This window comes from Gorilla gorilla, chromosome 17 (assembly GCF_029281585.2).
Source record: "Gorilla gorilla gorilla isolate KB3781 chromosome 17, NHGRI_mGorGor1-v2.1_pri, whole genome shotgun sequence".
Classification (NCBI taxonomy): Eukaryota; Metazoa; Chordata; class Mammalia; order Primates; family Hominidae; genus Gorilla; species Gorilla gorilla.
In genome coordinates, this window is record NC_073241.2 from 72,330,711 (window position 1) to 72,358,020 (window position 27,310).

A 27,310-nucleotide genomic window follows, 5' to 3' on the forward strand; every position below is an offset into this window, starting at 1 on the left:
CAGAGGCTGTTGGGGTCGTGGAGAAAAAGAAACACTTATACGCTGTTGATGGAAGTGTAAATAGTTCAGCCATGTGGAAGACAGTGTGGCAATTCTTCAAAGACCTAAACATAAAAACGCCATTCGACCCAGCAATCCCATTATTGGGTATATACCCAAAGGAATATAAATCATTCTGTTATAGAGACACATGCACATGTATGTTCATTACCGCACTGTTCACAATATCAAAAACATACCAATCTAAATGTCCAATAATGGTAGACTGGATAAAGAGATTGTGGTACATATACACCATGGAATACTATGCAGCCAAAAAAAGAATAAAATCATGTCATTTGCAGGAACTTTGATGGAGCAAGTTTGCTAAGGCCATTATACTTAGCAAACTAATGCAGGAACAGAAAATCAAATACTGCATGTTTTCACTTATAAGTTGGAGCTAAATGATGAGAACACATGTACACATGGAGGGGAATACCACCAGTGGGGCCTGTTGGAGGGTGGATGGTGGGAGGAGGAAGAGGATCAGAAAAAATAATGAATGGGTACTAGACGTAATATCTGGGGGATGAAACAATCTGTACAGCAAACCCCCATGACACAAGTTTACCTATATGACAAGTTTACCTATATGACAAGCTTGCACATCCCTGAACTTAAAATAAAAGTTAATAAGAAGAAAAAAAGAAGAAAATTCTTTAAATAAATTAGAGTTTTCTAATTTGTCCTCCTGAATTTTAAAGTAAATAAACAGAATGTGTTTTCATTTACTATTTATTTTAATATATATCATATATTTCATTTACTATTTATTTAATGTATATACATCAAACGCTTACTTTGATAAAGATATTGGCCTTTGTGCTATTATTTAAGACAAAGAAAATAAAATTGTTGTCCCCACAGTGTTTATACATTCACTTGTAGAGATTAGACAACAAATGGCAATCTTAAGACAGAGACATGCTTTATTTTTTGTTTTTATTGTTGCTTTTCACACCAATACCAATGAGATTCACTAATATCTTTGGGTAGGAGCTTGATCATCAGTTCTAACATTTAGATTATAGATTTGCACTGGTGATATTAAAATGTTGAATAATGTGGTCTTTACCATGGCCCCATTTGGAAACCCCTTGCTTCTGATAAATATGGCCATAAGCAGCACGTCATGATTATCTTCATTTGGACCCTCTGCTGTGGCTGGGCCTGCAAGGCTGATTTCCTATGAGCCACATGTGCCTCAGATTCCTTCACTTTAAACTGGATTGTTCTCCGGAAATTAAAACAAAATTGGATGTTCAGTTACCTAGCAGAAAGATGTGCTACAAAAGAAATTGCATTATATGCTCCAAAGACAAAGATGACCTTTGGATTATGTGTTATTTAGGATTCTGAATGCTCCTGGTCTCTTCTCTGCCTGCAATAATTGAGGGAAGATTTCATCTGCTTTATTTAACCTTTCCTTCTTTAGCAATATTTAAAAAACATCTGATGTGTCCATTTTTCCTTGACCTTAGCTACATCTAGGTTTTTAAGCACCATCTACACATATCTAAGTAAAATGATTTCAAGTTTTGAAAGAATTCAAAATAATTATATGCTAAGTCATTTATCATTCCATATATATTATTTTATGGATAATTTTAACGGTAACTGTGGTCAAAACAGATAACAGAACTCTTCTTTTGATGACATCACATGCAAACACATTATGAAAAATAGTCCTACTTTCTAACACACTGGGACCTCTACCACCTTGGAAAAATTATCAGAGGATCCAGAGAGTGATTCTTTAGATTGTAGATGCCCATGCAGTTACCTCTCCCCAGGAAACATGCTTTTAGCAAGGACTCTGTAGAGCTCTGACTCTGTAATCTCCAAAAGAGAGGCTTATGGAGTTAGAAAACTCACGCTCTAGCACATTTGCAATAGCCAAAATCAAAGATTTGTTTTTTCCTTTTAAAAATGGAGTAATCATTCCTGCCTGACCAGGTCACAAAATTACGAGGTTTGAATATCTTAAGACTACTTTGTGTAAAAAATGCTTTTATTCCCTAAAATCTATTTAACTAAAATCAAGTTTGTCATCTCTTCATATGAAAATAGCAGAAGAGATTCTCACTGAATATGGGGTGTGTTTTTGAGTTTGTGAAACTTAAATACAGTCTCAAGATTAACTGAGGATATTCTAGGAGTATTTCAAAGACATACTAAGTCCTTCTTCAGATCAAAAACCAATGTGATTACAAACTGAGAGGACCATGGTTGCCAATAGGAGCCCCATATTAACTGTTATCGAGACAGAAGCTCAACTTGAAGGCAGCATTTTATGTCAAAACGGTTTCTCAATATCAAGTAAATGTTGAAAGAATGACAGTGAGGCAAGAGAGTATTATGTAATTGCAAGCAACATAATATTATTAAAGCAAGAAATCATGGCTGAAACGTAGGTTCTATAAACGGTCTCTTATTTTGCCTCTCTTGGGCCAGTCTGGAATAGTCAGGGGAGGCTTCTGTCCTTTTGTTAGTAAAAGTTACACATTAAATAGTGTTATTTTTATCACTAAATATTAGCTAATACGAGCTTTGACAAATGCATAGTATATTCTTATATGTAAGCAAGGTTATAATTTCTACACAATAGCTATCGGAATTGTTTTAAAGAATAAAATTACAGGGTAAAACCACTAACACTAATTTTATTAGCATTGAGTCAAACAGAGAAACTTCTTGAAAAAGAATATGTGAGTAAGTGGGAGAATTTATTTAAGAGCTGGAAAACATCTTGAGTTAAACTAATTCAGTGCTTTTGCTTTTTAAATGAGAAAATAGAGCCCTAAAGTATTGAAGGCTACTGTGGTATTTCTTGTTAAATTGTGTCACTGTCAGTCGAGGAAAAATGCTCATTTCCCTGAGTCTATTGGAGTGGGCTGTACCTCCCTCCCTACTATCAATGGCAAAGCCTAACAGCTAGTTTTCATTGAGGAGATGGAAATGTGCTTTCCTGATTTTCTGTAGCAAAAATCACACTTACTTCGGCTACATTTCAGGGAAATGTGTTTTTTAAAATGTTTATTACTATCAGCAATTTATTGTTATAGACCTAGTTCTTTTATTTATTCCCCCTTTGTTTCTTTGTAACTGGAGGTTGTTGGGAGATTTGCTTCCCCAAAACAGCCACATTTAAGTATATGATAAGGGAACTAGAGAATGAATATCCTGGAGGTGATGAAGCCTATCAGCATGTAGAAGGTAATGCTTTCTTCTGAGTTGAAATTTCCAAAGAGTCAGTTCTCTGTGAGGTCAGTGAAAAAGTGAAGAAATGAGCTAACTCCAGCATTTTGGTTGCTGGGAGGTGTAGGATCCAGAGACAACTGGGGAACTGGTGAAGGTCATGAAAACTGTTGTACCTCTCCGGTCAGTACTGACACTGACTTGCAGAAACGTTAAAATTTACCATCACCACACTATCTTCACATTTCCATATTATATTAAAATAGTTTATGCAAGATGAGCTACCAAGGTTTGGATTGCGTAAGAAACATATGTGCAAAGCAAAGTTGAAAATGAAAGCCAGGACTGGAACTGGGGTAAGGCAGGCACAGAATTTGGAGAGAGGAGCAGGGGAGCAAGCACCAAAAATTCAATAATCTAGAAAAATTACTTTTAGTAAATATTTAAAAATTCCAAATTTATGCAAAAATCCATGAAGAACATTTCAAAATTGGTATTAGTGGGGTTTTTTTTTTTTTTTTTTTTGTTTTTCACTTTGCCTCAGGCTCCAATATGATTCGGCATGGCTCTGATGGAAGATACGGAAGATCAAGGGAAACCAAAGAGAAATTAAATAATTATTTCTATTCATAACATTGAATATAATAGAAGTAGTATTATAGAAGATAGGTATTTGCAAAATCTGACTTGGAGATGGAAATGAAATCCGTGCTTATAGATTAGCTTTAAATCCACCTCTCTCTTGCTTTTAATCATCTCATAATGTGGATCAGTGGTCATACATTGTGCTATATATTTTCTTTTAGCTGGTTCTTGATAGCATCATGGATTGTTAATTACTTTGAATTCAGTGAATTGACATTAGAAGGGTTAAAAAAGACTTTCAAGGAAACAGGATTTTTATGATACAGAAAATGGCATTGAGTTTCACGGGAAAATGTATTCAGGGAAATTGTATTGAGAATAGGCCCAATTTGTTTGTAGAAAGACTTCAAAATTAATTAATAGAATGAACGTAGATATTATGGAATGACATATGAAAAGATGACGTCAAGGAATTAAGAATGAAAATAAGTCAAAATATTAGACATAAATTAATAAACTGTTGTTTCCATCCATTAGAAACCTGAGGTGGTACATTGTTTTAAAACATAGACAAGTGTTCTCGTTGTTCAATTCCCACCTGTGAGTGAGAATATGTGGTGTTTGGTTTTCTGTCCTTGTAATAGTTCGCTGAGAATGATGGTTTCCAGCTTCATCCATGTCCCTGCAAAGGACATGAACTCATTCTTTTTTATGGCTGCATAGAATTCCATTGTGTATATCTACCACATTTTCTTAATCCATTCTATCATTGATGGACAATTGGGTTGCTTCCAAGTCTTTGCTATTGTGAATTGTGCTACAATAAACATACGTGTGCATGTGTCTTTATAGTAGCACGATTTACAATCCTTTGGATATATACCCAGTAATGGGATGGCTGGGTCAAATGGTATTTCTAGTTCTAAATCCTTGAGGAATAGCCACACTGTCCTCCACAATGGTTGAACTAATTTACGCTCCCACAAACAGTGTAAAAGCATTCCTATTTCTCCACATCCTCTCCAGCATCTGTTCTTTCCTGACTTTTTAATGATCATCATTCTAATTGGCGTGAGGTGTTATCTCATTGTGGTTTTGATTTGCATTTCTCTGATGACCGGTGATGATGAGCATTTTTTCATGTGTCTGTTGGCTGCACGAATGTCTTCTTTTGAGAAGTATCTATTCATATGTTTTGCCCATTTTTTGATGAGGTTAAAAAATGACGAGTTGATGGATGCAGCAAACCAACATGGCACATGTATACCTACGTACAAACCTGTACGTTGTGCACATGTACCCTAGAACTTAAAGTTCAATAAAAAAATAAAAATAAAACATAGACAAGTACACAAAATAAATTTAAAACTCACTACTTGGGAGAAAATTTATTTAAATTACTTGATCTTGTGTAAAAAACTAAACTTAATTTTAAATTCAATGTAATCATTGTATCTAAACACAAATGGCATAGGATTATATCTTTAATACCTATCAACTTACTAATCTGCAGTATAACTGCACTCGCTGATTTGATCAGTTGAGCAACAAATGCAGATTCTAAGTATTAACTCAAATGACATGATAATTTGATTAGACAAGATATTTAACACTATTATATCTGGAAATACTTATGTACAGAATATGGATGTTAAAAAATCTACCTTTTTCCTTTACACTAATATTAAAGGTGGGGAATAAAAAGTCAAGAGAAGTTAGTCACTCAGCTCGCTACTGAAAGATCCTGGCTTACTAGGAGACAGTAGTAATTTATACACAGTAATGTCTACACTTACAGTAATTAAAACTTTGCAAAGATGTTAATAATTAGAAGAAAAAAACACTTGTACAGCACATGTTCAAGAAGCAGAACAATCCGGAAAAGTGAGACTATTTCACATTGGAGTAGAAAAAGGAAGGAAGGAAACAGAGGAGTGAATATAAATCCCAACTTGTAAACAAGTATTTCCTGAGAGTGTGTTAAGAAATCCACGAAAGCACATATTCTAATGAAGATGGTCTAGATTAGCACCAGCACACCAGACACAGATGAATTGAATGAAACTTTAAAATTTCGCCTATCTGAATTTCTCTGGTCCAAATGGTAGTAATTCATAGAATTTAGCTGGAAACTATCGTCTTCCTTGTCAGGTTATTAAACAGTATCCTTTGAGATTTAGAGGGGTGAGAGATTTCCTAAATCTAAAAATGAATCTACATTTCAAGAAGAGTACACCATGTGTATAATATCACAGAAGATTATTTTTAACATGGAAAATTTCATTTCAGGAGAAAATATGTATTTATATTGCCTATAACATTCAAAGACACATACTAGCAGATACATGGGAACAGATTATTTACATATTATGTTTTGGTGACTGCTAGAGAGATACTCTTGCTTTCACATTTCTCTTTTATCAGCCTACAATAATATCTAAAATGGTTTTAAAATCATGTTAGTATGTTTGTTTGGTGATTAAATATATTTAATAAAACAACTATAATTACCCACTAAGTTGAGTGGTCGGGGTTCACAAGTGTTTGTTTTATTCTCAACCTTTCTAAGTTAGATTTTTTTATATGTATCAAGACATTCATACTCAAAAAGTTATATAAAACTAAAATTCTAGGGAAATTACTCAACATAATTGATAAAATCGTTTATGCCACAGTTTCTTGAATAAGTTAATTTTGAGTTCTTTGGGAAAGTACTATGCTAAAAACAAAATCTAATGGACTGAGAGAAAAATGTAATGAAGGGATAAAGAGCTTCATTCTTAGAAAGAGGTGTGTCTTTGATCCTATCCAAAGGGTGTTAGCTGTAGTTTAGAATTAGAAGAAGCTAATTTTAACTAACAAATATGCAACTGTCCCATATATCCTGAGCCCTTGCTATCATGAGAAAGAGAGAAAGCAGCATCATGTAGACTAGGGATTCTCAAACTGCTATACAATATAATTATATGGGGAGGTTTGAAAACACCCCTTAGAGTTTGCGATTTTGTAGATCTGAAATGTGGTATGAGCATTTGTATTTCTAACAAGTTCCCAGATGCTGTAGCTGCTGAGGACCAGGGAGCGACAATTTGAGAAGTACTGGCATAGAGTATAGAGCATATAAAACTTAACTTATAGGGTTTATATTATAGAGAAAAGACAGGACATACACAGAGGAGGTTAAATATACAAATCGGAATATGTTAAATGTTAAATAAATAGCAAAGACAACGAAAAGTACAAATACTGAGAGGGAGAATAAATTACTGTGGGTTTGGATATTTACCTCTTAGTTCTTGAAGAATAAGTGAAATTAAAATAAGCAGAGAAGATTCCAGAAAGCTACTGGAAAAGAGTAGGATATCTTCTGCAAAAGTTACATATAGAGACATAAGGTATACTTGGGAGACAATGAAAATTTCCTTTTGTCTGAAGCAAAGTGTTTGTATAAGAAAACAATAACTCCCATTGGGTGAGTTTTACTTGAGGCTGATTCTAGAAGGTCTACATAGAAATCTGAATAAAAAGAAAACTTTATACACCAGACAGCTTTTAAAGACCTGAAAAGTGTCACTACAGAGCTCTTTCTTACGATGATCTCCAAGGGTAGTTTTCCAGCCAGGCTCCAGTGAACTTGCTATTACATAAATCATAACCAAAGTCCTGTCCTTTGGAAGACCATCCATCACTTTCAGGAAAGAGGCATTTTTAATATCAGCAAATTAAACACAAATGGATATTAAAAACTCCAACAGATGATTAATCAATAAAGGTGGAAGCAGAGGACCTTATTAGTTAGCTAGATATTAGCTGGTGTAGCTAAAGTGCTAGCTATAAAACTTGAAAATTAAAAATGATAGCGCATGCTGGGAGTGATGGGGAGCAGCTCAAAGAGATGTAAAATGTGTGACTTTCCAGGATAAGCTCAAATTGAACAAAATACTGAAGCTATTACCTGGTTCCTTAAATTCTCTTTTGAATTCACTTGTTTCTAAAGGTTTTCTGCATGAGAAACTTGCAGTGTTGGAAGTTGTATTAGAAAGCCCTTTTCTAAGGGATCAGAATGATTCTAGGTGATAATCTTTTACGGTCAGAGTTTTCAAAAATGGCAGAAACATGTCTCTTCCTTTCTGGGAAGAACCAGGGGTGTAGAAATCAGAAGCCACTTTCTTTCCCAGAAAATCATTAGCAAAAGCAGCCTTTGGTTCCCCTCCTTCTAAGCCCATTTGCTCAGGATTGCATGAATCTTTTCACCCTAGATAAAGAGAGAATAGTTGTAACACACAGAGACGTAAATAATAAATGCTTTTATTGAAGTAAGGGAGAATAAAGTCGTCTCAGTCTTAGAGAAAACTGGAGAAAACATAATTGCCAGCCTGGGTAGGACAGAATAGGGATTTTTGTAAAGACATAGTAGTTACAATAACAATAGCAACAATAACAACCATGACAACAATAACTAGTGCTTATGAGGAAGTGCCAGGTACTGTTTTCAGGATTTTATTTATAAGAATTCATTGGAAGCCTATTCATTAATTCATTGGAAGGCCACTGTACTATCAACCCCATTTGACAGACAAGAAAACCAAGATTCAGAGATGCTGAATGATATGCCCATGATCACAACATTACTGAAGGAATGGACCAGGATTTAAATGCTGGTAGCAAGATCTCAAATCTTTACTCTTAAGCACCTACTATACGAAACAAACCCAGCCTCAGGGAAATGAACAGTCATGTCAATATTTGGGATGACATGGCGAAACAGGATGGCAATATCTGGCCTATGCTTCTAAGAAAACCTCCATGCTGTTGGCATATGATTTTAAGGAAAGGGGAGATGAACTTTTCTGATTTTCTATTTTGGTTCTAGGTAAATCATATATAACAAATTTATATGGAAAAGATAATCAGAAAAAAGAGCACTAACAAGATCAGCTTTGATGCTTTGGTAATTGTAATTTCCTTATCATTTGTCTCTCTTTGCCTTTCTGAAGGTGTGGGCTCGGGCTAGTTCTATGACTCTAGCATCCAGAATGATGGCTGGAAAGCTATAGAACTCAATACATCTATACTGCATATTAAATGAATGAATGATTCAGTTTAAACCTCCTTAACAGAGTGTGATTTCCAAGGTTATAAGGATCTATAAGCAAGTTTTTATTTACTCCTCTTTCATTTAGAAATCAACATTACATTACTTAATGTAATTGTTACTATTACATTAAGTAATGTAATGTTACTATTACATTAAGTAATGTAAGTTTGCATTTTTAATCTTATATATATTAATGTATTTCTTCCTCACCTTAACTGTCAGTCATTTTATTAATATGAACTATCAGTCTTTTCATTAATATAATGAAAAATAATAACTTCAGACATTTATCAGATACCTATATACAGATGACACTTGTTTATTTGGATTATTAAATTTAATCTTCATGTTTCCCCTACAGCATAGGTTCTGTTTCAAAAAGTCTTAAACTCAGTGGGAGTATAAGCATCAGAAGATCATAAACACATGTGTATTTGTGTATTTTGTCTCTCTATAATACCAAGAGCCATGTATGCTCTCTTTTGCTGCATAACATTAAAATCACAATCTTGCAGGGTTTTTTTCTGACAAATTTGAATAGAATAATCCATTTCAATTGATGGCAAAATCATTTTTGGCTTAGGCCCCCAACACTCTCCTATCAATCACTAAATGCTTTTGGCATTTCTTTCAAAATGTAACTAGAGTCTTATCACTTCTCATCTCTACTGCTACAGCCCTGAATCTCACAACCCACTGGCAAGGCTGGTATTATTTTCCATACTTTAGAGATAAATACATTGAAGCTTCACAAGTTTAGGTAACTTTATTTCATTTATTCACTAGGCAGTTGGGAGAATAAAACAGATATTCTAGTGTTGGGGAAGGCCAACAATAACTAGTAACATAATCAGTTATTACATTGGAAAGCAATAGGTGCTATAGAAAGAAAAAAGTGGACCAAAGAAAGGGAGATTTGGATGTGGTAGGAAGGTGAAGTTTTTCAATAGAAAAGGCTGGTGCGGACAGGTCCATTGATGCGACAATAGGAGAGAGATGCTTGAAATAGATAGAGTAAGCCAAGCAGATATCTGGAGAAAAGTATCCCAGGCAGAGGAGAAAGCTAACACAAAGACCCTAAAAGGGAAGTGTGCCTGTATGGCATATTTTAGGAACAGCATGGAAGCTGATATTTCTGAAGTAGAGGGAGCAAGAGGGAGGTTAGTAGGACATGAGATCACAGAAGTGACATCGGCTGTTAAAAGTGCTGTGAGTGAAACAAGAGCCATGGTAGAGTTTAAAGCACAGTAATGACAAATCTGACTTGTAGCTTAAAAGGACCACTCTAGCTGCTGTGTTAATAAATTGTAGGAGACAATCAAAACATGGAGAAGGGCTAGTGCAAAACTATAGATACAGGAAAAAGAGGATGGTAAGTTAGAATTCAATTCACAATTGAGTTTTGAAAAAAGGACACCTCTGGATATACATAGAAGACAAAACCAAGGAAATTATTTATGAACTGGATGTGGAAGTATGAAGGAAAGAGAGGAGTAAAGCATCAGGCCAATGTTTTGGACCTGCACAATTGTAAAGATGGAGTTGCTATCAATTGATATGAGGGAGGCTGGGGGTAAACAAGTTTGAAAAGAAGATCGGTGGTTTAGTTTTGGGGAATTTTAGTCTGCATTTCTGGACTTCAGAATCCCCCAGTGCCTCTCCCAATCACTGCCTTCTCCCTTCCTTGAAAGGAGACTACATAGGTGATCTTTTCCTTTTGTGTGTGTATGTGTGTACATACACACACATGCACAGACATATATGTGTGTGTGTTTGTATTCACACATAAATATATGCACATATATATATTTTCTGTCTGTGTATAATGTATGTGTGTGTATATATATCTATATATCTATATATAAATTCTAACATGATTCACTTATAGTAATGAACATGTAGACTTTTATTTGAGGACTATTAGGAATAATGCCACTGTAAACATTCTAACCATGCCTCTTTGTTCATACATGTGTTAAATTCTATTGAGTATATATAGCTAAGAGTAGAATTGCTAAACCATCTGATCAAGTTACCTATTTCTTCATCTTGGTACCAAGTGTCAAATTATTTTGTACAGTGGCTGTATGAATTCTTGCTCTTATTATACCCTACTTCTTGGTTAGCATTGTAGTCTTTTTAAATTTTTGTCATTTTAATTATGTCTAATTATCCAGACATAAATTTAGATATAATGTTATCTAGATAAAAATTTAATTTAATACAAAGACACAAAGGTATATAAATTATACTGAAGCCATGTGACTGGATAAAATACCATAGGAAATTAAAATGAGAAGAAGCCCTGTGTCGTGCAACATTAAGAGATCTAGAAGAAGAGGAAGAATCAGCAAAGTCACTTGATTTATTAGTGGGAGAACTGAATTTCAATGCATGCCTGTCCCTCTTCAAAGTCCATGCTGTTTCAAACCTGCCGGGCTGTCTCAGAATTACATTCAGAAAATATATAAATAAGCTAAGAGTGGCAGACCGCTTGTATTCCTGTCATAGCAAAGTATTTTAGGTAAAAATATTTTCAATTTGCTTTTCTGTGATGAAGTGGAGGGCAAATTTTTTTAAGGGCAGAAAAAATACTAAAGGCTTTTGTGGGGTGGCTCTAAAGAAAGTGTGAAAGCTGATATTAGATCGTTTAAGCTCATTCATTAAGACAGAGCAAGTAGAAAAGAGTGAGTAGCTAGCTAAACAAAAAATAGACAAAATAGGAAGGAAAAACTTTTAATCCTAGATAGTAAAGTTGTTTTCTGTATGTTTATTTGCTTTTCATTTTGTTGTTTTATTTGTTTTCTAATAACGGCAACAACTTTGCCCATGAAATAAGTTTTGCCTTCTTGATTTTACAGCTTCCTGACATCAGGGAGAAGTGATGCTTTGATTTGAATCTAGTCCTATTTGAGATTCTATGGTCTTCTCTTCTTGGGATTTCCTCTCATCAAAATTAAAATTAAATCTTACGCAGAATGATTTTTACCCTCCCAGGAAACATACGTGGAAACATGTGGCTAATTCAGAATTCAGTGTTGCAACTACAATCTACCTCAGTTTTTCTTAGTGTTGACCAAGAAACAATTGTTCTTTGTTATGTTAGTAAACATTCTGAACTTAGAACCATGGGGGTAAACAACGTTCTGAAGTCTTATTTGCTGAGATCTTCTCATAACATTTTATAAAATACTTTCTTTTCTCCTCCTCACTCCAACCCTCAGGAAACCTTTTTTTTTTTTTTTTTTTTCCGGAGAGTAGTCCACAGTTCTGATGTGCGGTGGGAAAAGGTTTCGGAAATAAAACATGAGTTATTTTCATTGTTTCATATGTCAGTTATCCTAATCTTTTGCTTTCAGGGAATGTGTACACTGCTTCTGATTCTGTCTGCTGGTGCATGCTCAGTTCTTTTTAATTCAGCATTTATTTATTTATTTATTATTTTTCTCTTTGGAGACAAAGTCTCGCTCTGTTGCCCAGGCTGGTGTGCAGTGGCATGATCTCGGCTCACTGCAACCTTCGCCTCCCGGGTTCAAGCGATTCTCATGCCCCAGCTTCCCGAGTAGCTGGGACTACAGGAGTGCACCACCAGAGCCGGCTAATTTTTGTATTTTTAGTAGAGATGGGGCTTCACCATGTTGGCCAGGCTGGTCTCAGACTCCTGGCCTCAAGTGATCTGCCCACCTCGGCCTCACAAAGCGCTGGGATTACGGACGTGAGCCACCGCGCCCGGCCCTTAACTCAGTATTTGTATCTTAATTGTTTGTGACTATCTGCCATGTTTTGATGGACAAACTTCCTGTGGTCTATTTGTGTTTCTGAACATCCTAAACACTGGGTGGGCTTATTGGCCTTCAAATCCATTGTCGCCAAAGATTGTTAATGCTGGCCTGAGTCTAGGTTGTTCCCAAGCCACACCCTTACCCTATACTTACATACCTGCCACTTCTCTCTTGGTACCAGTTTCTTTCTCTATTATTCATGGCTCTATTGTGAACTTTTAGAATATTGCCTAGTTTTATTTTACTACATATGCCCGGTGTCTTACTCTCTGAATTTCCTCAAAGATGAAAAAGGGTATTATGCTTATAAATATTTTTGAAGATTTACTCCCATAAGTATCACGGGAAAAGAAAGACAATATAAAATCTATTTCCTACTCTTCATGAATTTGCTATTAAAACAGGAAAATTAAACATAAAGAGATAACTAATTAAATACAAATTCAAACTTTAAATAACATCTTAAGACCACAAGCCAGATGCTCAAAGAAACTGTGTAACTGTAAATAGTTATTGGAAGGGATAATAATCAGAAAGAATTTTAAGTGTTATAAAGAAGAGAGAAGATATTAGACTGGAGTAGACAGGGAAGATATGAAAGAGCAAGAAGTATTTGTGCAGAATCTGAAAGGACAGATCAAATCGAACAAATTGAGGGAAAGGAAGAGAGAGCTTATTTTAAAATAACTTTGTGAATAATATGGGAAAGAAGTCCTGAGAATTTGGGGAACAAAAAGTAAAATAGTTTGTCTAGAAGGTAGATGACAGTGATGGAGGGACATGTCTGGGTCTATTTCAATTCTAAAATGATGGTGTTGGAATAAAGTAAGATATCTTAGTTGTTTGGGGAGGAGAAGAATCAAAATGGTATTTCAGGACGGTGGTATGAAGTGGTATGAAGAGCAGGTAAGAGTCGGATATGGGGGTTTAAAAGATGATAGAAGAAATCCCACTACTGGGTATTTATCTAAAGAAAAGGGAGTCAGTATATCAGAAGGATACCTACACCCCCAAGTTTATTGCACCACTACGCACAATAACTGAGATATGGAATACACCTGAATGCCCATCAACAGATATATGGATAAAGGAAATGTCATATACATACACAATGGAATGCTATTCAGACATGAAAAAGGAATGAAATCCTGTCATTTGCCACAACATGGATGAACCTGGAGGACATAACGTTAAGTAAACTAAATCAGACATAGAAAGATAAATACCAAAAGTTCTCACTTGTAAATGAAATCTAAAAAAGTTGATATAGAAGTAGAACTGTGGTCATTAGAGGCTGGGAAGAGAGAGGGAGGGTAGGATGGGGAAAGTTTGGTTAACAGATACAAAATCACAGCTAGATGGGAGGAATGAGTTCTGGTGTTCCACAGCGCTATATAATGAATGTGGTTGGCTATAATTTATTGTGTATTTTCAAAAAATTAGAGAGGATTTTAATGTTCACAGCACAAAGAAGTAATAAATGTTTGAGGTGATAGATACCCTAATTACCATTATTTGATCATTACACATTGTATACACCTATGAAAATAACACATAAATACATATGATTATTACTTGTCAACTAAAAATGAAAGGGAAAAAAAAAGATGCTGAGGTATTCCAGACTTCTGTTACTCAGAATTTGCCCATATAAAATCCCTAATGTTTTTCCACTGATTTCAGTCCTAAGATAATGATATTGGAATAAAGTAAGAAATATTTCTAAACAGTAAATAAATAAATAAATAAATAAATAAATAAATAAATAAATATAATAGGCAGGAACCAATTAGCTGAAGTTTTTACAATTTCAAATAAAAGATGTGCCCTTTTGCTACCAAATAAAGAGCCTGATTTCTTCAATTAAACAAAAATCTGTGTCCATGTAGCTTATTATTAGCTTTTCCTGCAACCATTAAATATGACTCTTTCCCTTTAAATGTTCAGTGTTGCTACTATGGAGAATGGAAGACATGTCATATTACTCAAAATTTATTAAAACAATACACATATTGGAAAAATTAATTTCAGTCTGGATTCAAGGAGAGGCATGCTCTGTTAAAAGCCATAGCCCGTCTAATCAGGCCCTTTGTGGGCTATTGTAGCAGGCAATTGTCCTCCAGTCCTTTCTCTAACAGGCAGTGTGCTGTGTGTGTGTGTGTGTGTGTGTGTGTGTGTTTGTGTGTGTGTGTGTGTTTGTGTGTGGTATGGGTCAATTAGGATGAATAAAGGGATTGTTTACTAAGGTAACTAGTAAACTACTTTTATTACTGTCACTGAAATTACCACTCAGGAGACCAAAGCAGAAACTAATCAATATAAGGATCTAGAGAGCAAGAACAAGAATAGAGCAGATGCATATACAATGGCAGTTTTACAATATTCAACCCAAATTGTATTTTCCTAGGACCTATCTGAAATATGTGTCACTACTCTTCCCTATGTTACAGAGGTAAACTGCCTTAGGTGGAGGCATGGAAGGAAGGAACAAAAAAAGGAAGGGAGGAAGGGAGGAAGAGAGGAAGGGAGGAAGGAAGGAAGGAAGGGAGGGAGGAAAGAAGGAAGGAAGGAAAGGAGGGAGGGAGGGAGGGAATGAGCAGTTTTAATGAAGGTGTAATATTGGGCAATATAATCTATAGTTTTTATTTAGTATTTTCCAATGTCATCTACCCAGCAATTCTCTGAGGATATTTTAATTAAAGCCCTTAATGAGGAAAAGGGAGACTCAAAGAGCTTAAGTGACCTGTGCAACGTCAAGTGTTGTTAAGGGTAAATAAATAAAAACAAAGCTATCCATTTATGTTATAAACTTTGTCCCACAGTTTGTGCCAGGCTATGTAATTAATATTCTGAGTATGAACCATTACAGTAGTTATTATTGTCATCCCCATTTTACAGATGAGAAAAGACAAATATGGATTTCCTGGGTTACCCAAACCCTCAGTTCACATTACTCTGTCATCACTTCTATGGTAGGGCTTCATTCTACAGATTGAAGGTTGATCAAAATAATGCATGGTAAGGAGCACAGTGGACAGTGGTTAAGGGCCTCAGCTCTGGCAGTGGTTGAGTCCTGCATAGTCACCTCAGGCTCTGGGTTCCTGAGTGAATTACTCACCATCTTCAAGCTTTACTGTTCTCATCTATTTATTAGAGATATTAACCACACCCACACTGCTGGGTTTAGTGAGACTTAATAAATTAACATATTTAGTGCATTTTGAACACGGTCAGGTATATGCAAAACTCAGAGGTGTTCACTTTTATTTTGCCATTCATTGCAGGAAGAAATGGAAAGAATAATAGTTTGGACAAAACAAGAAACATTCCTCTTTTGTGAATGCACGCAGATTTATGAACACGAACACACACTTTATTGCTCATTTTAAAGCATATTAAGAGGAAATGTGAACTGATAAAGTGTCTAAGGACTTCTGATTCATTCAATAAGTGACTACCCAAACCCTGATTTTCATATATACAAGAAATCTTCTGATAAAGAACTCCCCTCCTTCACCACCACCACAACTTCTCCAACTATAATAGTTAAAAATCTTTATTCGGTGTTCCATTGTAAGACCACAAATTATCTACACTATCTCATTTCAGTTCAATTAAAGATTTTTTCCTGGGACTGCAAATATAGTTTTCTCTCTGATTTCCTTTTCAATGCAACATCTCCAGGGAGGCCCCAATCCCCCACTCCCTCTTCGGCTTTACATCCTTCACTCATACTTCAGCGAGAATCAGGTTTCTATCTGCCCAATACACATGGCAGTGGCAGGATGCTGAAATGCTTGGAGTATATGGGGACCAGAACTATCAATACTCTCATGCTGAAGCTGTGGTGTTAGCTGAAGTAGAATTATAGTAGGCAGAAAGGGCAGAAATGATGGTCTGGCAGAGTGACTAGCAATGGCACTTAGCTGGTCCCTGCTGAGCAATGAGAAGGACAGATGGCACTGTTTGGTCAGGGTCACCAGAAAGCTGGTATTTATGAGAAAAGCCAAAGTGATTGAGTAGATATCATTGATGAGCTTTGCAAATAGCCAGATTCATTGATAAGAGTGCACCTTCCATGTCTGTGAGCAGTACAGAGGACCACCGTCTGTCAGTGTGTACAGTCGCAATCCCACCACACTGCAAACACACACACGCACAGAAATAATCACTCATAGGCAGCAGGTTGATCTCCAGTGAGATTTTATGCTGGTTTATGGGAGGCAGCATGGCCTATTGGAAAAATTCATGCTCTAGAAAGTCAGGAGACTCTAGTCCCAATGCTACAGATGAACAGCTAAACAATGTATGGTAGGTCATTTTAACTTCCTAAGCCATAGTTCTCATTGCTTCCAAAATACCTCCCATACATCTCTATCATTGCCTCGCAAGTCTGTTTATACATTTGTTTGTTACCCTGGTGGACAGGGCAGAGGCTGTGTCTAATTCTTGGTCATATCTGTGGGCTTTTCACAGGTCTACGCGCTCGTGCGTGCGTGCGCGCGTACACACACACACTCTTTTGTCAGTTTCTATTAACTATTCCAGAATGTATATGTTTAAAGAAAATATGCTTCCCTAAGTAAATCAGCACCTAGCTTCAAAAATCTGTATGGTTTACTCAGCACCCTGTTTACTTTCTTTGTTAGCATGATCCCAGGTTTCAATAAATTCCTATAATTACTGGGTTATTTGGTTTTCTCAAGTTGAAAGGAATTGTCACCTTCTCTCTATGTGGTTGAGGCCCCCAGGGGTCTCTGAATAGACAAGAACAAACCAGTCTTTGGCACCTCCATGCTAAATTGTTTAGTCAGAGCTCCTCATGCCACCCACTACCCCATCTAATAAGCGTAGCACTCTCCGTTGTTTGTGTAGAAAATTAAAAATATTAAAATTTTTTCATATAGATGATTTTGTGTGATGTTTAAAATACATGCATGAAAACGTGGCCAGGTGCAGTGGCTCACACCTGTAACCCCAGCACTTTGGAAGGCCGAGGCAGGTGGATCACGAGGTCAGGAGCTCGAGACCATCCTGGCTAACACGGTGATACCCCGTCTCTACTAAAAATACAAAAAAAAAAAAAATTAACCAGGCGTGTTGGCGGGTGCCTGTAGCCCCAGTTACTCAGGGAGGCTGAGGCAGGATAATGGTGTGAACCCAGGAGGCAGAGCTTGCAGTGAGCCGAGATTGCACCAGTGCACTCCAGCCTGGGTGATAGAACGAGACTCCATCTCAAAAAAAAAAAAAAAAAATGCAGCTGAAGTTAGAACTCAGGTTCACTGTATCATGTCTTCAAAAAATAAAAACTTTCAGGTGAGAAAATAAAAATAATGTAAACATCGAACTTAGACATCCACATGTAGGCACATTAGGTTCATCATTTAATATCTATGTGCCTTGGGCCATATTACGTGTGTGTGTGTGTGTGTGTGTGTGTGTGTGTGTGTACCTCAGTTTTCTCATTTACCAAACGCAGACGGTAAAGCCTTCCTCACAAGATCAAGGCAGGGTGAGGGGTATAGTAAGGCAGGGGAATGTGACAGACCATTAGCCAGCAAAACACCAAAGCAAATGCGTGAACGTAAAGAGCTCAGCAACATGTGGGCTCATTGAGGGATCAGTACATGCTCATTCATCTCCAGTCATAGATGGGGCAGACATATCATATAGTACTCATGTAGAGCTGTAGAAACTCTCTCTCATCAATTTAAAATCTACAGAGTGCATATAATCTTGGAGATGTCAATCAAAGCCTTTCGCCTGAATTCTGTTTTCAATCATTATTTGAGCGAGTAGATACCAATTTACTCTTTTACTGAGCCTTATTTAGACCTCTTGGCTAATGCTTCCTGACAGTATTGCAGTGAGTGATGGTCTGCAGTACAACTGAGGTGGTAACAATTAAGGGTGAGAACAGAAGGCCCTGGAATCTTAAAATCTTTTTGCTTTCCCCTTGTTTATTTTGTTTCTTTTGCCTTACAGTCCACAGGGTTAGGATAACGCATGGCCACGATGTGACAATTGTTCAGCTTTGTCAGACTCAAAGTTCTGCTAATGAAGAAAAACACAGAGGCTCTGGGACATGAATGATGCACTTGGTTGTTTGACTTGATTTAATTCATCAGATAAAGGCTCAACTTCCTACCTGCTTTCCTAATTCACTGAGGTGGAAGGAATTGGTTGTGTGCTGCTTTCCGTTTACCTCAGTGATATTGTTACTGCTTTCTCTTTATAAAATCCTGCTACATGAAACTGAATTTGCAGAGGCAACAAACTGCACATGGCCATGGGAGAGAATATGTTTGTTTGTTTATTTTAGAAATCAGTTTTTTCTTTACAAAGAATTCACAATGGAAACATTCTAATAAATTCTGAGTTCCCTAATCCTTTTTGTGTTTTCAGTTTATTTGTGTTGTGGAACTTTTTCACAGTTAACTGAAGCATCTATTGAGCAAATCTCAAAAGATATTTTTTCAACTACCACTTAGAGACACTAAGTTATCAAGATGCTGCCATTAAAAATTATAAGCCTTCAGATCCCTTTGTGCCCCTGTATACACTGTTTATGTTCAATTCTCTTCCTTGGATCTCCCCATACTTTTCTTCTTCAGCATCAGAAAAATCCTCCTCATCCTTTAAGACATAATTTAAATACCATCTATGCTGTGATTTCTTCTCAACTTTCACATCTCTTATAGCCACACCTTATACTGAGTTTCCAAAGCTCTTACATCAGAAGCCTAATATAAACTTATTGTTTTGTATTACACATTACAGCAAATTTTCCACCATGAGATGGTGCACTCCCAGAGGTCAGGAATCACCTGAAATCATAGTTGTGAATAACACCCCCTCCCTTCTCAATGACTTGCATAGTGTTTCATACATATTTCACACTTGAAGATGTATGTTAAGACAACATTTCACCAAATAATTCCAAGATGTGTCCTAGGGACCAGAGAAGGACATAAAGTTCTCATCTGACATTGGGAACTTTTTTCTGCTTTTCCCGTACAATTTGATAGAAAAACAATTTAGATGTAGAAAGGCTGTGTTCATGTCCAGTCCTTATTTTCCGACTTTCCTACTAGACAAATCTCTTGATAGTTCTGTGCTTAGATACCTCTCCTACTTGCCTTCTTATTTTGTGATCAAATAAGATCATAATCAGAATAGGTAAAATGTTATTTTCACCCCAATTTTATGTGATAATATCTTATTTTGCAAAATATGATCATTATGAATCTTAAATTCTTTAAATCTTAAAACATTATCATTATGTTAAGTGTATGCCTGTATGCAAATATTTCCTTAACTCCATATATATATACCCACTATGTACCCATAAAAATAAAAAAAATCAGTAAAATAAAAACCTACTAACTTAGAATAAATCCCAAATGCAGATATTTTCCAAAATACCTGGAAAATAAGATATTATTTTTATTAAATAAAATCTGTTGAATAAATTTGATTCTGAACTTGGAGAACCAGATGTGAAGCCAAGGAAGGCAATATTTCATCATGCTCTGACGTTGAGGAACGGCCTTGCTGTTTCAAACCACAGTGACAAAGATCAATATTTAAAACTGTTATAAGGATTGTTTAGGCTCCATAAAACTTTAAAACTGTAACCATGAGATTATTTTTATTTTTATTTTTTAGGGTGGGTGAGTAGCGGGCAGTGGAACAACGTGAAATAGAAGGCTAAAAGAAGATGCCTAAAAGATGCCTAACATACTGAACTTTATTGGATAATTTGTCTTTTTTGTTGTTTTCTTTTGGTTTTAGTTGTAATCACAGTTTGTAATATAAGTTTCTATTCTACTGTCATTTAATGTTATTTCACTGAATGTGTATGTGTGTATATATATGTGTGTTGTTTCTTAAGTAGTTTTCTCATCATGAGTCTTATTTTTAAAATAAACTTCATTGTGTATATTTAAGGTATACAATATGATGTTGTGGGATACACATAGATAGTAAAATATTTACTATAGGAAAACAAATTAGCATATCCATCATTTCACATAGCTACTTTTTATAGGGGGTGGAAGTATCAGCAGCTAAAATCTACTAATTTATGCAGCACTAGTAACAATAGCCAAGATTTGGAAGTAACTTAAGTGTCCTTCAACAGAAGAATGAATAAAATAAATGTGGTATATATACACAATGGAATACTATTCAGCTATATAAAAGAATGAGATCCAGTCATTTGCAACAGCATGCATGGAAATGGAGATCATTGTGTCAAGTGAAATAAGCCAGACACAGAAAGACAAACTTTGCATGGTCTCATTCATTTGTGGAAGTTAAAAATTAAAACAATTTAATTCATGGAGATAGTAGAATGATGGCTACCAGAGGCTGGAAAGGGTAGTAGGAAGAGGGAGTGGAGATGGTTAATGGGTACAAAATTGTGGTTAGATGGAATGAATAAGATCTAACATTTGATAGCACAACAGGGTCATTATTGTCACAAATACGTTATTGTACATTTTAAAATAACAAAAAAGTATAATGGAAGATTTATAACACAAATAAATGATGAATGTTTGAGGTGATGGATACACCATACCCTGATGTGATTATTATACACTGTGTGCCTGTATCCAAATATCTCATGTGCTCCATAAATATATACATGTATAAAATATATACACCTACTATGTACAAATTAGCATAAAAAAATCTACTAATTTAGCATAAACCCCAAATAAAATATTATTACCTGTAGTCCTCATCCTATACATTAGATCTCTATACTTGTTCCTCCTAAATGTCTGCTACTTTGTATACATATCTGTTACTTTGTATGGTGCAGTTTTGATTCATCTTACTCTGTGTAAAAATTGGGGAGTGATGGAAAAGCAGGTTCAATGGTGTCAGAAGGACTGGATTCTGGATCTGACTCTGCCACTGCTGTATAAATGACCTTTGCAGGTCTCTTCACCTCTCAATGCCTCAGTTTGGCCATTGTCCAAATAATTCTTGTGTATCCCTGTTTTCTCTGCAGTTAGTAACATTCTTGGACAATATTACATACAATTATGAAAATATAAATACAAATATTAATATATATTTATACAGAAGTATTATGCATAGTGTTCAATTAGGTTAAAGATTAAAGTGGCATAGATGTATAAATCAAAGTGATAGCCTAGATGGTTAAGATCTCTTCTAAATATAACATTCGAGACCTAGGAAATGCATTATCAATGGATCTGTTTTCTTCTTAATATGAGTGATGCAACTCTTTGTTCTTCTCAGAGCATTAAACATAATGTAGTAGAGTTAGATAAAACATCACAGAACTCTAAATTATTACCCCCATGACCAGGCACAAGTTATTTTTCTGACCTCTGTTTTTTCATCTGTGAAATAGAAATACCGACTCTGACTGTGGTTAGGACTGAGTATAAGCATGAAATACATGTAGCCCATGCCTGCCATGCAATGGGGGCTTCATAAATGTTTACGTCCTTCATAGTAACTAGTATACGACTGTGCATAATACGTGCTCAGTAAACTTTATTGATTACTTGTGGTTTAAAATTCCTCACATAAAGTACATTCATTAACTGACATATTTTAAATCTTGTGGGAATTCCTATTTCAGTAAAGTTGCAAATTCTTTTAAAAGTTTCTATTAAAAAATATTTTGGTAAAACATGGACAAAAACATTTCTCAGGCCAGGCACAATGGCTCATGCCTATAATCCCAGCACTTTGGGGGGCTGAGGCAGGAGCATTGCTTGAGGCCAGAAGTTTGAGACCAACCTGGGCAACATAGTGAGAGCCCATCTCTACAAAAAGAAAAAGAAAAAAGAATAAATATTAATAGACATAAAAAATCTCCAAGATTTTAAAAATTATAGTCACCATAAATTGAGTTTTTAATCCATGTTTAAGGCTGACTTGGACTTGACTCTCAGAATTGGAAACAGATGGTAGCTTGATGAATCTTCTTTAGTTTCTTCAGAAGAGCAGATCTCTTCTGGAAATCTCTTCACACAACCCAGGGTAATGGGGTTATACAATCCCTTCATATACCTCTGTTGATCTAAGTCTTTGATATGAAAAGTAGGTTTTAAAACGTATATTTTAGAGCCATGATCATGCCACTGCACCCCAGCCTAGGCTCAAATGAGATAAAATAAACCATGTATATTTTTAGCTCATTTGAAAGCAAATATTTTAACCTTCAGTAGAAGGTTAATATTGAAAATCAGTGCTTGAATGTTTATATGCTGATGGAAGAACATCAGGTAAGTCACAGGGGAAAGTCCAAGGACCAGATGATTTTCTCACTGTGATTTCAAACATTTAGTCATAAGGACAGCATTTTCCAGGTGTGAAATTGTAGTATGAGAAATATTCTCTGGTGTAGCAGCCAAGGTTGCCATTTATATATAATCAATACAACTGAGCTGTTTATACTCCTTATCCTTATCTTTCTCTGAGAATGAGCTGGTCATTCCTGTCTTTTCGTCTCACAGGAAAAGTTTTGTTCAAGTACTTAATTATGAATTGACTTCTATTGTACAAAGCAAAGATGAGAGCAAGCCAGGCCACTCTGTGGGCCATGTGTCACATTGAAAATCCATAGTCATTGGAACAGTAACAATGATCAGTCAGCACAAATAATACTTGGGAGAGATCAAAATAGAAGATAAAATATCACCACTATAATATCAGCAATATCACAAGAAAAGTGTGTTGCTGAAGGATGTTCCTGTCCAAAATCTCTTTTCTCCAAGTTTCATTTAGGTGGAATAAATTGAAGTAGGCTAAAAATCAGTCACTCTATCCCCACATCCCCCAAGCTCCTAAAAGCAAATACCTAACCAGCAAACAAAAGCAATACAGAGGCACATTATTGCGACAATTTCAGCATCTTCCTGACCTCACAAGCTGCTGGTGGCATTTAATGTGGATTGGCCTTTTGCCTGTTCTTTTTTTAAATCTGTTTTTCTCTCTTCTTCAGTATTTTATTCTCACATTGTTTATTTCTTTCTTCCTCACTGTATCTGACTGGATACTTGTAAAGTATAACTTCATTTTATATAGATCATGTTGTCTCTATCCTTCCTCCATCCCTTCTTCCTTCCTTAAATCCTAACCTATTTTGATTCCTTCCTTCTCAAATCATTATATTTAGAGGAGAAAGATTTTTAAAAATTCCTCATTTATACACAATTACAAAGCTTTTCTTTCATATTTTTGCCTCCCTAGAAGAGATGAATAATTTTTTTCACTTTGATGTGCATTTCGCTACTGACCACATCCAGATGCACCTATTTCTTTTATTTTTTATGAGAATTCTCTTTTGTAGGGTGAGGAGAAGAGGTAGGGGTGCTGAATTTTATGTTTCTTGCTATCTTTAACTTTGTTGTCCACTAAAGTCACAATCTCCTTCCTCTTCCTTTACTGTTCAGTTTTCCTATCCCTTGTGGACCCATCCACCAAAGTTGTTAGTTTTTTGGTTTCTTCTGCCGAAAATATTGTCTTCGTCTTTTAATTTTTTTGTCAACACTAAAACTACTGATTTGTTTTGATGCTTTTTGTCCATGCTAACTATAATATTTCTTCTACCTTTTAGAATTCCCAAAGATATATTCCCAGTGGAGATATTTAATATTTATATAAAAAGCTATATTTATTTATTTTCTAGTGATAGCCATAGCTCTGAGCTATCTAACATTTGATCAGCCAAAAAAACTACTATGTATCTATTTTTAAAATTTTTTTATATTTGGCCTTTTAGGCTTCTCAAGAATCCCAACAACTGACACTTCCGTTCTTTATGTACCAAAAGAAATTTGCTATTTTTCATCTCTATTATCACCTCATCTTCATTTATTTGTGTAGCTTTCTCCTTTAATTGACCACAAAGTTTAGTTTGATCACCCTGCACAGGACTCACAATGAATATCATTCCATAAATCACTGCCACTTTCAAAAACCAACTTTCTTTTGGTATTCAAAGCCCACACACACTATGTCAGACTACAGATGAGGAAAAAGAACCTCCTAATGAAAGAAACAAACACAACAATCAACACCGATCATCCCGAGTATATGTCTGTGTTTGTAACTGTGTTTAATTGAATATTCATAGCACTTCTTTCTTTATGTGAAGATTTTTGAGACTAGGAGCGCATTTTTCTCATACCATGACAATTTCGTACATATTTTTATTATTAAAAAAGACCTATACACTAAGAGCAAATATCACCCAGCATGAAATCAAAGAAAACAATCATCCTCTTAAAGTTCTGTGGATCATCACTGTCTGTCTGCATTATCCTGACTCATCAGCATCGGTTTAACAGTCCTGACACTTTGGAGCATCCTGCCAGACCCATACTCTGTGTTTAACTGCCACAGTTCACCTCTAACAGCATCAGCAATATCATTTTTCTTTCACTCTATAGAGTTGTCTCTATAGAGGTCCCTCCTTCCCCAGCATTTGGTGTGAAAACTTACCGCTTTTACCAACTCCCCCTGCTCCCAGCATTACCACCTTGTACTCTCTGGACCCGCCTGATGCGCTGCCCGGGGAGCAGCTGGCTTCATTTTCTACCTCCATCTTACCCGAGGGACTGGAGGAAAAAAAGAAGGAGAAAGTCACCCGTGTCAGGTGCTTGCTCGAATATTAAGCAACTCTAAAACTGTGTCAAAGCAAAGGTTTTAGTACGAGGTAAGAACCATCAGCGTCGGGCTGGCTGCTGGTCCTCCGCTCGAGCGGGTCTCATAGCAACCACTTCAATTGCTTCCAATAAAAATCTGGCTTTTGCATCCCCCACCCTTCCTTCCGATCCTTCACTCTTTCACGTCTCCTACAATCTCTCTCTCTCTCTCTCTCTCATTTTAATTTCCTCCCTCATTTGATTCTTTCTCCATTTCCCTTCCCCACTGTCTGTCTCTCTCCTTTCTCTTTCCTGCCTACCCCCTGCACAGTCACAGTTGTTAGTGGCACACACACATTCGACCCCTTTTCAGGCTGGGCTGCTAGAATGGAGTGAATCTGAGACCTCACAGGAGTTGCTATGTCTCACAGGATGACTTCTGTAGGTACAGCTTCAAAGATGCTATTTTCTTTTAATCAAAGTCAATTAATAAGGATTTCTTCTGCTTATACTCTTGCATTTTATCACTCTTATGTTGCAGTTTTCATTCCGGGAAAATGGAAAAGCAAAACAAAAACAAAACAGAACAGTAACTCAGGGCTCATAAGGATGGATCTTCAGTGTTATTGAAATAACAGCCGGCTAACAGGAATTGTTCAGCTCACTAGACAGTTGCAGGTTTAACATAGGGGGGTAATTGAATTAGATCATTGTCATATTTGGACAAGGCTCATGCTTGTTTACGTTAAGTTATTAGAAACAACCTAAATCACAAGGACTATCAAGTATGAAAGAGATAATTGATAAATATTTTTACTGACAATTATATTAGCATAAAAGATTGTAGAAGAATATTTTTAAATGTCCAAACTATTATTACCTGTTTGAATTCTTATAAAGCTTTGCAGTCTTTGTTTTTCTCTAAAGAACCTCTAAACTACAGAGGGTCTAGAATGTTTTCAATAATTCCTAATTGTCATAATAAGATCCTGTCTTTTAATCAACATGATGATGTTCAACATGATGAAGTTCAACATGTTTATTGTCTATTTTCTAAAGCTTGAATCATTATTAGATGCAGACAAGTGTTTGCTGTGCATAGACTAGACTTGTCTTTCTATCTAGATTTTAAGCTCCACTAGGAAAAGAACTATATTTAGTCCATTTCTTGTGATTCTATAATGTGTGCACTGAGTAGGCACTCAATATATACTTGCTGGTTTCTGTAGAGGCTTCAAATTGTTATAGCCAAGAGCACAGGCTCTGAAGCCAGAATGCCTGTGTTCAAATCTGGGCTTAGCCACTTACCAGCTATATGACCTTGGGCAAATTCCTTCACCTCTCTGTGCCTCAATTTCTTTATCACTGAATAGTTAATTAAAACCCTACTTTGTTAACTCATTAAGTGAGCTAATATTTATATAGTGCTTAAAACTGTGTCTGACAAGTGATAAGTACCACACAGGTATATGATATGAAGAGTATGTTATTGTTTTGAATCTGTGCTGCTGTCAGTCTACTGTTTACAAACACTCGCCCAAGAAGAGAAGATTATCTTTTCATGTGTTTATTGGCCATCTGTATATCTTCTTTGCCAAAGTATCTGTTCAAGTCTTTTGCTTATTTTTATACCAAGGTGTTTATTTCCTTATTGCATTTTGAGAATTCTTTATATATTTCGGATGTAAGTCTTTTATCATATAAATATTCTGCAAATATTTTCCTCTAGTGTGTGGTTTTCCTTAACAGTATCTTTCAAAGGTCAGCAGTTTTAAATTTGGATGGGGTCCAATTTGTAATCTCTTTCTTTTACAGATCATCCATCAGGTTTTAAATGAAACTTTGCCCATTATTCTATTCCCACTTTTCTATCTTTTTTACTCTTTGATTGTGAATTCAGTCAATGTCATAGGTCTACTTACCATCTTTCTATAGGTAACTGCCAAGTTTGTAATTCTGGACCCATT

General features: G+C 35.8%; 1 protein-coding gene across 2 annotated transcripts in view; it reads right to left on the reverse strand.

The window, feature by feature from the left end:
- Positions 1–25,474, reverse strand: part of RIT2 (Ras like without CAAX 2) — a 375,407-nt gene extending 349,933 nt beyond the window's left edge. For both annotated transcript variants that reach the window (XM_019013752.2, XM_019013753.3), the window contains exon 1: positions 25,201–25,474. In XM_019013752.2, the coding sequence (XP_018869297.1) occupies positions 25,201–25,303 (103 nt within the window). In that variant the 5' untranslated portion in view covers positions 25,304–25,474. The remainder of the gene's footprint in view (positions 1–25,200) is intronic.
- Positions 25,475–27,310: the final 1,836 nt, after the last annotated feature.